This window comes from Balaenoptera physalus (assembly GCF_965194825.1).
Source record: "Balaenoptera physalus genome assembly, chromosome: 1".
Classification (NCBI taxonomy): Eukaryota; Metazoa; Chordata; class Mammalia; order Artiodactyla; family Balaenopteridae; genus Balaenoptera; species Balaenoptera physalus.
The window spans coordinates 163452913-163464929 of NC_138882.1; the positions used below are offsets into that span (position 1 = coordinate 163452913).

At 41.0% G+C, this 12017-nt stretch overlaps 1 protein-coding gene across 9 annotated transcripts in view; it reads right to left on the reverse strand.

The window, feature by feature from the left end:
* The window catches only part of ZFP69 (ZFP69 zinc finger protein), a 34980-nt gene that overhangs the window by 4188 nt on the left and 18775 nt on the right, over nt 1-12017 (reverse strand). For 3 of the 9 annotated variants that reach the window (XR_014257497.1, XM_082441484.1, XM_082441485.1), the window contains 4 exons: nt 11633-11740; nt 2305-10287; nt 1583-1752; nt 1422-1478 (listed from right to left, as the gene is read on the reverse strand). Coding sequence is in view for 5 of the 9 variants with exons in the window: in XM_082441484.1 (XP_082297610.1) it covers nt 9152-10287; nt 11633-11740 (1244 nt within the window). In the remaining 4 variants the exon portion in view is untranslated. Of the gene's footprint in view, nt 1-1421; nt 1753-2304; nt 10288-11632; nt 11741-12017 lie in introns of those variants that run through there. The other 6 variants (XM_082441487.1, XM_082441486.1, XM_082441491.1 and 3 more) reach the window with 5 other exon arrangements.

The window sequence follows — 12017 nt, forward strand, 5'->3', positions numbered from 1 at the left end:
TCAAATATTCAGTCCTGGGCTATCCAATATGTAGCCACCAGTCACATGCAGCTATTTAAATTTAATTAAAATTAAATAAAATTAGGCACATTTCAAGTGCTCAGTAACTACATGTGGTTGGTGGGTACCACATTATAAGGCACAGATATAGAACACTTCCCTGTCACACAAAGTTCTATTGGACAGTACTGGTTTCAATTATTTCATACGTATCTATTAATTCCCCAAAGAGAGCGTAAGCTCCTGAAATGTATGGACTTCCTACTCGTTTTACATACAACACTCAAAACAGGGTAGCTCTTAATAGGTAAGTGAAATGTTTGTAAAGAAGACACAAGGGACTTCCCTGGAGGTGCAGTGGTGAAGAATCCCCCTGCCAGTGCAAGGGACACGGGTTCGAGCCCTGGTCCAGGAAGATCCCACATGCCGCGGAGCAACTATGCCCATGCGCCCCAACTACTGAGCCTGCGCTCTAGAGCCCACGAGCCACAACTACTGAGCTCACAGGCTGCATCTACTGAAGCCCGCGCACCTAGAGCCTGTGCTCTGCAACAAGAGAAGCCACCGCAATGAGAAGCCCACGCACCGCAACGAAGTGTAGCCCCGCTCACCGCAATTAGAGAAAACCCACGCACAGCAACAAGACCCAACACAGCCAAAAATAAATAAATAAATAAATTTATATTTTAAAAAAAAAAGAAGAAGACACAAAAGGAGAGCATTCTTTGTGGAATTATTTACCTAAAAGGAAAAAACAATACAATGGGGATGGACAATTTAGACTCAATGTGTTGCTTGGACTTCCCTATGCAGAAAAAATCCAGGCAAGGGCATGATGCAGTGCACTGTGTCCCAAAATTCAGTTTGTATCTTTTTGACAGGAGATGATTTTACATGGTACATGGATCAGCATCTTAGAATAAATATAAAGCTTAGAGTGTTCTTCAAACGCATAATTTCATATGTAGTGTTTCTCAGCACAAGTTTGATTTTTTAAATAAATGTAAGTAAAAAATTAAAAATATGAGACTAACAATACATGTGGTACATAGGTATGGTAGAAATAGGTGGTAAGTGAATGAGATGTTTGGGAAACACCAGCATGCTGTCAAGAGTCTGGGGGTCCTACAGATCTGGATTCTGAACCTGAGTAGGTCAATAGTATTTAGTATGCTACTTGCCTTATGAGTATTCTTGGGCAAGTTTTCAGTTTTCCTGAGGCTACTGACACATCTTTAAAATTAGAGTACTCCTTCCAACCATACTCAGCTACCCAAACAATTGAGTGATGACAAAGTACATACACTGGCACTCAACAAATGTGGATCTCCTTCTCCTTCTCCTTCTCAAGGGAGAGATGAGATAGTACACCTATTCCCTCTGACAAATTAAATTTTAGGAGAGAAGAAACTTCTACTCACCTGGGACTTGGCTGATCTTCCTCCTCACAGGAAAGGCAGAATGCTGAAATGACAAGGCTGGGGGAGGAGGAAAGAGCTCTGAAACACCAGATCTGCAATCGGAGAATCGAGATTAGCAACTCTGGGCCTTGCTAGAACAGAGATTTTTGGTCCTTTCTCACCTGACCAGTCCCTCACATTGCGGCGTTTCCTCCTCTCTGATCCACACTGCATAGACTGTTGCCCACCCCAGATCCTACGTAACGCTTGCCTCGCTCCGAGGGCAAATTCTCCGTGACTTCTTCGTTTTGCTCATACCCTGGATGCAGTTACTTGATCCAATCCCTGCTCCCTGCAAGTAAAAGGGTCAGTAATGACGAAGGTCCCGCAGGAGCTCCGAGAGCAGTTTCCTCTTCCAGCCCCAACTTCGGCCCAGAAGCTCGGGCAGAGACCTCAGATCAGATGTTTTTCCCCTCTGATGGGTTCCTGCTGCCTGCGGCACTGCCTCTGCCTTCACGCTCAACATCCTGACTTGTTCGGTGCAGCCCGGACTTGTGGGCTCCAAGAAAGTCTGCCTTCAGCGGGGACCTTCCCACCGGTCCCCAAACCACTGTCTCCCCGGGAGTTCTATGCTTGCCCGAAAGTTTACTGAGCACCTCCCTACAGTGTCCTGGAGGAGAGAGCAAAGGATTGCTGGACTAGGGAAGGGGTCCCAGCCGACAGCAGGGTCTTCCAAGATCGAAAGGTCCTGAACCCACAGGAGCAGACGAGATAAGCCGCTGCCCCGGAGCCGTTCCCACCCAGAAAGGGGGTTGGGGGGACGCGGCACCCGCGGGGACAGATCCCTGGGTTCCAAAACTCAGCCCCTCAGCCCGCCACCCGCATTCGCCGGCCTTCCCCTAACCTGGGATATGCCTCGGAACCCCGGACTCCACCGGCCCCGTCGCGGCCTCGGAACCGCTCCCGGACCCTTTCCCCGGACGCGCAAGTGCAAGTCAGGGAGAGGACCTCTGATTTCGCGCTTCTCACAAAAGCCGCCTGGACACCAGGCCCAGAATGCCCAGCGGCTGCCCAAGGTCCGCCCCCTCCCGGAGGCCTCAGCTGCGCCGCTTAGTCTTCGCGCGTCTGCGGCTCAGACGCGAATCCCACTCGCTGCGGGGCGGCGGAGGGTCCTGATGCGGGTCCGCCTCTGCGGAGGTCGTCCTTGTGGGCCGCTGGCTGTGCGTGTGAGTTCATTCGGGACGGAACTGCGCCGTCACTTGACCAAGAAGCTCCCACCCTGGCGGCTCCCGGCTACTGCCAAGCCAGTGTAGGAGAAAGGTCTGGGCATGTCCCTTTCCGCGGTGCCCTTGGCCTCTGCCCGTTAGCGCTGCGTCTGCGCTTTGCCACCTTGGGTTCTGTACGCCTTTCTTTGCACCTCGCACCAGCTTTCCCAGCTGAGAGAACAACCACGAACTCACTTTTCAAAGATGCTGACGCTCGTTTCATCAATGTATTTCTTTTTTCTATTTGCTTATTTTTTAATTAACCCTTTTATTGGGAAATATAACACAATTATATTCTGAAATAGAAAGGTAAGTATAATAATTATTGAACAGACGTGTCATCATGTAAAACAAAAATAGATAGTGTCGTGCCCTTCCCAAATACACTCCCATGCCTCCTTCCTGAGGAAACCACTAGTCTGACTTTTATGACAATTATTGCTTTTTTTTTTTTTTTTTTTAACAATCATCACATATTTGGAAACGATTTGTGACAAAGGTGGCATCGCATTGCAATGCAGAAAAAAAGATGGTCTTTTCAATGAAGGTTCTGAGACAATAGGGTATCCTAATGAAAAAAAATATAAAATGAGACCCCTTGTGTCACTTCATCACAAATATCAATTCCAGGAGGATTAAAAACCTAAATACATTTTGGACTTCAGAATAGGGAAAGATTTTATTTATTTATTTATTTATCTATTTACTTACTTATTTATGGGCCTCGCAGCTTGCGGATCTTAGTTCCCCCACCAGGGATTGAACCCCAGCACCAGCAGTGAAAGCGAGTCCTAACTACCGGACGGCCAGGGAATTCCCCGATTTCTTTTAAAAAAATACAAAAATGTTGGGAGTTCCCTGGTGGTCCAGTGCTTTCACTGCCCTCGCCTGGGTTCAATCGCTGGTCAGGGAACTAAGATTCCGCAAGCAGCGCAGCACGGCCAAAAAAAAAAAAGTTAAATAGAAAAGAAAACTACAAAGGAGATTTTGGGTCAGTTGGGGGAATTTAAATGCGACACATATTAGATAATAGTATCAATCAATTATCAATATCCTGAGTGTGAAAATGATTTTGTGGTTGTGTAGGAAAACGTCCTTGTTCTTGGAAATACGAAAGCTGAGGGAAGTCTTACACATCAAGTGAAATATGGGTGGGCATAGCTGTATTGAGGCTGGAGGTTTCTGCCTCCTCCCAAGTATAACTTTCCTTCACTAGGATGCAATTCCCAATGCTCGAAAGCCCCTCCTCAACCCTTTCACACATGGACCTGTTATCTTCAAACGGAGTTTGAGGGGGCAATGCTGATTGGTGGAGTGAAGCAGAAGCGATTCAGAAATGATCATGCTGTGGGGAAAAGAAATTTCCAAGATAGCAGGACGATGTTCCCCAAAGCTTTCATTCTCAAATTTCAGAAAATGTTACCCTTTCCCCAAAAGGCTATCATAAGAAGTCGGGGCATTTAAGGTCCATCTGTGTACAAAAGCTTTTGATTTAGTTCCTCCACCTCCAGGGATATCTGTAATATGGGAAATACTGTTAGACACAAATTGTCTGTTTTCCTCTTTCCATCTTACTTTCCTTACTCTTTCAGAGGGTAGAATTTGTACCTCGAAATCACACTGATTACAGTCTTCCATTGAAGTGTTTATATGATAAAAGTAAGTGTTTATCTATATGAATGCTCTCGAGAGCTTCACTGTCCAACACAGTAGCCACTAGGCACGTGTGGCTCTTAAGCATTTGAAATGTGGCTAGTTCAAAATGACATCTGCTGTAACTATAAAATACTGTATTTTGAAGATTTAGTAAAAAAAAAAAGGTTAACTCACTAATAACTTTTATATTGATTACATGTTGAAATAGTAATATTTGGATATATTGTATCAAATGGAATAGATTTTTAAAATTAATTTTACTTACTGCTTTTTATTGTATTAATGTGGCTAGTAGAAATTTTTAAATTATTTATGTGGTTCGCATTTGTGTTGTGGCTCACATTATATTTCTCTTGGACAGTACTGCTCTTGAGCATCAGACCTAAGGGCAGGGAATTTATCTTGCTCAAGTTTGTGTTCCTTACAGATGCTAGAACAATTACTGACATAATTTTTATATGCTTAAGAGAAACCCACTGACAATATTCTGTATTTGAGAATCTTCTCTTCCCTGTATTAAGGTCAGCCTCTCTTTGGCCAAACACCAGTTTCTGGTAATTGAAAAGGGCGTTGCTTAGCTGGAGAAAGCCAGAAAAGGTAGCCCTAAGCTAGGAAGTTGGGGGAGCTGGGAATGAGTTAAGGATGTAAGACTGGGCCATGCTTCTGCTAAAACAGGCAGCCTCAGATGTAGGACATTTGAATTCTTGAATCAATTAGGGTTTATTCATTTATCAGTTTGAAAACCCAGGAGCTCTAGCTTCAGGTGAGGCTTGATCCAGATGTCAAACAGTGAGACCAGAACTGAGTTTTCTCTCTCCATTTCTTGGATCTATTTCCTCTGTGTTTTTGCATTTATAGGCAGTCTTCCTTCTCTTCCACTGCCAGTAGCTTCCAGGGCCACAGTCTTCCAGATTTGTGTCCAGTGGAAAAAAAGGAAGTCCATTCCCTAATACCTCAAAGATAAGTCCAGAAATTGTCCAATTGGCCCTGATTACTCAAACTGGGGCTGTGTGCTTGTCTTAACCAGAGTCTTCAAGAAAACAGAGCCTGAGGCAAGGATTAGATGACTTTTTTTTTTTTTAGGTGCAAACCCATGGTAGCAAGGGTAAGAAAAGAAGGAAGTGTAGCAAGCAACAGTGTGAAGCAAATTGAAGTTGAATAGCCCTGGCTATTGCTTCATGTTGAGCCATGGTCCTCCATAGTGATTCCAGAGTAATTTTATAAAATTAAAATCCCTTGCTATCACTCTCTAGTCAAAAATCCTGTAGGATAAGGCCTAGATATTTATTTAGTAAATTCAGCCGAGACTTCAAGTGTTCATCCAAAACTTCATAAATTTTGTGTAGTATTCCCTGAAGATGTAACACAAACTAAATCTGGGAGGATGAGTAGGAGCTAACAAAGAAGTTAGGCAGAAGGAGGAAAAAATAGCATAGTTGATGACCAGAAACCATGAAATGGCATGGAATATTTGGAGGACCATAAGATGTTTATGGCTGGAGAGAAGTACGCTTGGGGGGAAATTTGGGAGCCACTACTAGAAAAATAGGCGGTGCTCTATACCAAGTATTCTATTAAGGAATCTGACATTTAGCTTCAAGTTGTAAGAAACCATTGAGGGATTTCAAGCAATAATTTGATTAGTTATATGTTTTAGTGTGACCACTCTAGCAGCAGTGGGGACGTTAGAGAGATGAGTCCAGATTAGATATAGAAAAAATATTTGGGAATCTATTTAAGCAGTTAGGAAATGCTAAGAGCCTGATTAAAGTACTGACAATGGGAATAGAGCAGAGGATATAAACTGAAGAGATCCTAAACAGAATGTATAGGACCTGGTGACTGATTGGGAAAGGTGATGGATGAGAGGGAGAAGTTTAAACTGGAGAATTGGATGAGTGGTGATACCACTTCCTGGATTAAGGAATACAGATTTTATTGAAAAAATTGAGTTGAGTTTTGGACACACTGACTTTGAGGTGACTATGAGTTACCCAAGTGGAGATATCCAGTGGGATATTGAACATAATGTTTTCTCCTAGAGCTCAGGAGAGATTTGTAAGATATAGATGTAGATGTAAGAGGTGTTGGGATGTTAACAAGATCAGACAAAATGTCTAGCTTGAGAAGAGAATTATGCTTAAGGACACAGTTCTGGGGAAGAACATTCACATAACCAACAGAAGGAGAAGTGCCTGTGGGATAAATCGAATGAATGAATAAGCACTGATAAAAGGCAAAGCCAGAGGGTAGGCTCTGGAGCATAATTTATGAAAGACCTCCTTGGGGCAATAGATCTGAGAAGTAAAACTCTTACAACGGGCGAAAAGCAGCTAAGGGCAAGTGTTTGGAAAGCCAGGCTAACAAACTTAGAGGGAAAAATGCTCAAAAATATGACTCAGGTGAAAAGATGTGAGTAATTAAAAAGGGGAGTCTCCATTTCTTCATCTATAAAGAGAGAAGTTTCAATTAGGTGAGTTCCTAGATCCTTTCCAGTTCTAAAGTTCTGATCTGATGAGCCAGCATTGAAGAGTGAGTAGGATCTGGAATGCTATGAACAGTAACCCTTTCTTCTGCTCTCCTGCCCCTCCAGCCACCCCCCGCCCCATTCACCACCACACCATCCACATGGTTCCCACAGAAGCTGAGATCTCTGCCTACAGTTGATTTGTTTAGCAGTGGGCACCTGACCTAGCTGGGCCAGTAAGAGAGCTTCCCCATGACTTTGAGATAAGAAGTGAGAAAGAGAAGACAGTTTATCTCTGAGTGATGGAAACTGAATATATGTAAAATCTAAAGCTGATGGTAACCATGATTTGCAATGAGGTGTTGAAAACAAAAAAGAAAAGCCAGAATGAAGAAAACAGAAGAAGCAGAGGTCGGAGATGGAGAGAAAACTGCCTGGGTTTTCCAAAGCGTTTCAGATCCTGGTTTCAGTCCACTGTTATAATGTATCGCTGCCCTGAATTCCATGAGATACCCCAATATCCCTCTATTAACACCTCTCTTTGAGACTTAACTAACCTCAGTTGATTTCTGTTACTTGTAACTTAAAGATTCTCAACTGATATATTTGAGTGTAGTCAGAGCCCATATGGGAAGGAGATAAGTAAATGGAAGAGGAAGCTGTAAGGTAGGACTAGATGTAATGAAGGATCTTAAGTGCCAGGCTTTGGTTTATAACTGAGTAGTGGCTGTGGGGATGAAGATGAGGGGAAATCCATCAACATTTCACAGAATCACTAAAACTTTAATAAAACTTTACCAGAATGAAAAATGAACGTGTACAAAATCACTGTGGTCCTGACCTTGGCACTCAGCTTTCACACATAATAAGCAATGTCAACTAATTAATGCTCTCTTCATTAATTAATGTTTATTAATTAGAAAGTCGTGTCCTACCTCGTTTCTGTCTCCTCTCACATGTGAAGAGTAACTCGCTAACATTGCCATCCTGTAAAATGCTACGTATGGTCAGTTGATCAGCTGTGGTATATCCTGCTATATTAAGTACCCTGACTCCATTGTCAGTTTTCCTCCATTCCAAACAAAGGGGTTGCAGCCAAGATTATACTTGCTAAGGCAGGTGGATCAGTCTCTTTAAAGGAACTCTAATTCATCAGACAGTTCCAGACTCAGAAGTCAGGGACTGTAACAGTTGGTGGAGAGATGTCTTCTCCTTCTCCAACTGAGACTTTGGTGGGTCTGGCTGCTATTTGATAACATGCAGATTTCTCTCTGTCTCCAGGGGTGGCAAGTGCTGCTCTTTATGGGGATGCAGCTCAGCTGGTACTTCTAGGCTATGTTATTGAGAGAAGCTGATACTTCTTTAATGGATGATGGGGCTGTTGGATCAGGAGATGCTTCAGCACCAGATATGGTTCCCACAGTTCTGTATCTTGCTGGAAAATAAATTGGTCCAACCTCTATGAAGGTCAATTTGGCAGTATCCATCATACAAATGTGCATACCCTTTAGCACAGAAATTCCTGTTCTAGGAATTTACCCTATGCATATACTTACATTGTGAGAAATAAAAATGCATAAGACTATTCATTGCAACATCATATAAATAAAAGATTGGAAATTCAAAAATCCATCTATAGTGAAGTGGCTAAAGTACATTCAAACCATGGAATACTATCACCTATAAAAAAAGAATGAGGAGGCACTTTGTTTACTGATATGGAGTGACCTCCATGATATACAGTGAAGTAATAAAAGTAATATGTGTTTGTATGGGGGGCTGCCATTTATGCTTAAAAAGTAAAAAATGTATATATGTATTCTCTTGGATTTAAACAGAATGATCTCTGGAAGGGTGTACAAAAAACTTAGTTATAAAAAAGGGTTGCCTCTGGTAGAATTTTGTGATGGGGGATGGAGGAAGAAGTCTTTTCACTTACACAACTGACTGTACCTTTTGAAGTTTATACCATGTGAAAGTTTTCCCCATTAAAAAAATTTTATTTTTAATTAAAAAAAAATAGGGGTGGTGATGTTTTAAACAGTAGTCCCCAAATGCTGGTCTGTAAATCAGTGAATGCCCATGATGAATAATTTATTAATCTACAATGAAATCATGAAAGTAATAATGTGTGAATTTTCTATATTGTTGAATTTAATTTGAAGGGCCATCTTTATTCTTGATTAAGTACTTTGTGTGGAGATATTAGTAGACAATAGTTATCAATGTAATGTTTATTTACACAATGGGCAAAATTAGAAGTTGGCATCATTATGTCAATTCCTCCAATTTAGAGTCCTGAAATTCAAAGCACAGAATCACTGATTTAGACCTGGCTTTTGTTCATGTTGAATAATCTGTTTTTAGGCATTATTCTGGAAGGCATTTCTCCTGTGTATTTCATGGTGTCGAGTAAGTGATGAATTATAGCTGAAGGCTTTTCCACATTCATTACATTCATAAGGTTTTTCTCCTGTGTGATGCCTCTGATGTTTCTTAAAGGATGAATCATGCCTGTAGGCTTTTCCACAGCGGTTGCATTCATACGCTTTCACTCCTGTATGAACGGTTTTATGGTTGCTAAGGTGTATCCTTTGCCTAAAGGCTTTCCCACATTCCTTACATTTGTAGGGTCTCTCCCCAGTATGGATTCTCTGGTGATGCGTTAGATAAGCTCTATGACTAAAGGTTTTACAACATGTGGTGCATGCATAGGGCTTCTCCCCAGTATGAATTCTTATATGTTCACTAAGGTGTCTAATCTGTCTAAAGGTTTTCCCACATTCATTGCATGTAAAGGGTTTCTCTCCAGAATGAGTTCTCAAATGTTGGATCAAGCTAATGTTCTGGCTGAAAGCTTTCTGACATTTATCACATACATAGGGTTTCTCACCAGTGTGAGTTCTATGATGTTGATTAAGAGATGAGCGATGTCTGAAGGCTTTGCCACATTCTTCACATTCAAAGGGTTTCTCACCAGTATGGATTCTTTGGTGGGTGGTAAGGGATGCACTTTGACTAAAGGCCCTTCCGCATTCCTTACATCTGAAAGGTTTCTCACCAGTATGAATTCTCATGTGTTCAGTAAGGTGAATGGGTTGTTTGAAGACTTTTTCACATATATTACATTCGTAGGTTTTTGTTCTTAGGTAACTTGTTGGATGATTAATCAAATCTGATTTGTATTTGTTTCTCTTTCTAGGTGTGTCATATTTATGGTGCCTCTGTTCTATAACAACATTAGAACTCACAATATTTTTGCCAAATTTGTAAGTTTCTTGGCCTCTCCTCTTATGGGTCAAGATGGTTTGTCTCACGTCTCTTCCATGGCTATCCTGGTGGTTTTCTAACTCATCATCATATTTTGAGACTTTTCTCAATGTGGAATAAATGACATCATCCCTCATGAACCTTTCCATCATCATGCCATGATAGAACTGTTCCTGTAAAACATCGTTCTTTGCAGTTGACGCAGCTGTTTCTGTTTTACCCTTCAAGTCTGAAAGAAATGGAAAAAATGCAAATAACTCATATTCATTATGCTTCGAAAAATCAATTATTATACTGGGTATGGACTAGAGATTTAGATAACAATACATATAAAGTACATGAAGTTTTGAGTATATTTAAATATGGTTAGGCATTCTGGAGAGGTAATGGGAAATTAAGAAACAATGAACCAGGTAAAAGTGTGATTTTATATATAGGGTAAAAATTTGAACATTTTAGTCCTCTTCTTTCTGTTAATACTAAATAATGAAATTTCATAAGGCTATGTCTTAACAGTGTCTTTTTAATTCATAACTACTTTTGGAAAACATTCTCAGAAAGATAAAAAGATTTCCCTCTTCCCACTCCAGCTAGTTCAAAAAATAAGGTTTGAGGGAATTCCCTGGTGGTCCAGTGGTTAGGACTGTGCACTTTTACTGCCTAGGGCTCAGGTTCAATACCTGGTCAAAGAGCTAAGATCCCGCAAGCTGCACGGTGTGGCCAAAAACAAACAAACAACAAAATTTGAACTAAGAGCATTCACAAGAATGTCAAGCTGTCTTTTACTGAAGCTTATATTAATATTTACATATTGTTCTGCTTCCTGTAGTTATTAATCTGTCCCAGGAAGTGTTAATTATACAAAGGAGACTTGTAAGAAACCCAGACTGCTATGTTGCTACTATTGCTATGTCCTATGAAAATATCCTTTCTTTAAAGAATATTTAAAATTCTGCCTGTTTTTTTAAAATAATTTATTGCACCATTACTAATATTTCAACTGACAGTTCCATATTCCTGAAAAGTATAACTTCTTGTAGGATTTTTGGTTAACACAGAAGGATCACTGGTACTTCCAAATTCCAAATTCTAAATGAATAGATGCAAAAATAAAGTCTATGTTCTGCAGGCCCCTGATTCTGGTCCTGGATCAGGGAGAAGGAAGAGGAGAAGAAGAAGATAGGGGAAGAGAGAACAGGCCATCTATGACCCCTTCCCAATTCGGTATCCAAGCTGAAGCAGGCCCAAGCTAGGGGAGGAGAGAAGATATAACTTTGAAGTTGGGAGTTTTTATTATTATACTGAATTACACATTTCACTAAAATCAGACTGTTCTTATCATTTAAAGGGACTGGACCACCTATGGGACCTCTCTGAGATTTCATCCAGAGGCAGGGAAAGAACATTCATGGTAGCTATTATTATTATAAGTTGAAAAAGAGAAAACCCAGGAGAATGTACAAATTATTGGAATTAATAACAGAGTGAAACAAGGTGGCTGGCTAGAAGATCAAAACCAGTTATGTTATTATACACTAGCAAAAAAGAGAAAACATAATTGAAAAAAATTATACCATTTAAAATAGCAGGGAATTCCCTGGCGGTCCAGTGGTTAGGACTCCGTGCTCTCACTGCCAAGGGCCCGGGTTCGATCCCTGGTTGGGGAACCAAGATCCCACCAGCTGTGCAGGGTGGCCAAAAAAATAAAATAAAATAGCAATAAAATATAAGTTCTTCAGGATAAATCTGACAAAAGATGTGCAATGGGTACAAGACTTTTATGGGGGAAAATCCTTTATTTTAAAAAATTAGGAAATATCAGTAAGTGGAGCAATATACCACGTTCCTGGACAGTAGGACTCAATATCATAATATCAATTCCCTCCCAAATTGATCTATAAATTCAATTCTATTCCAATCAAAATACCACCAGAGTATTGTGTGTGTGTGTGTGTGTGT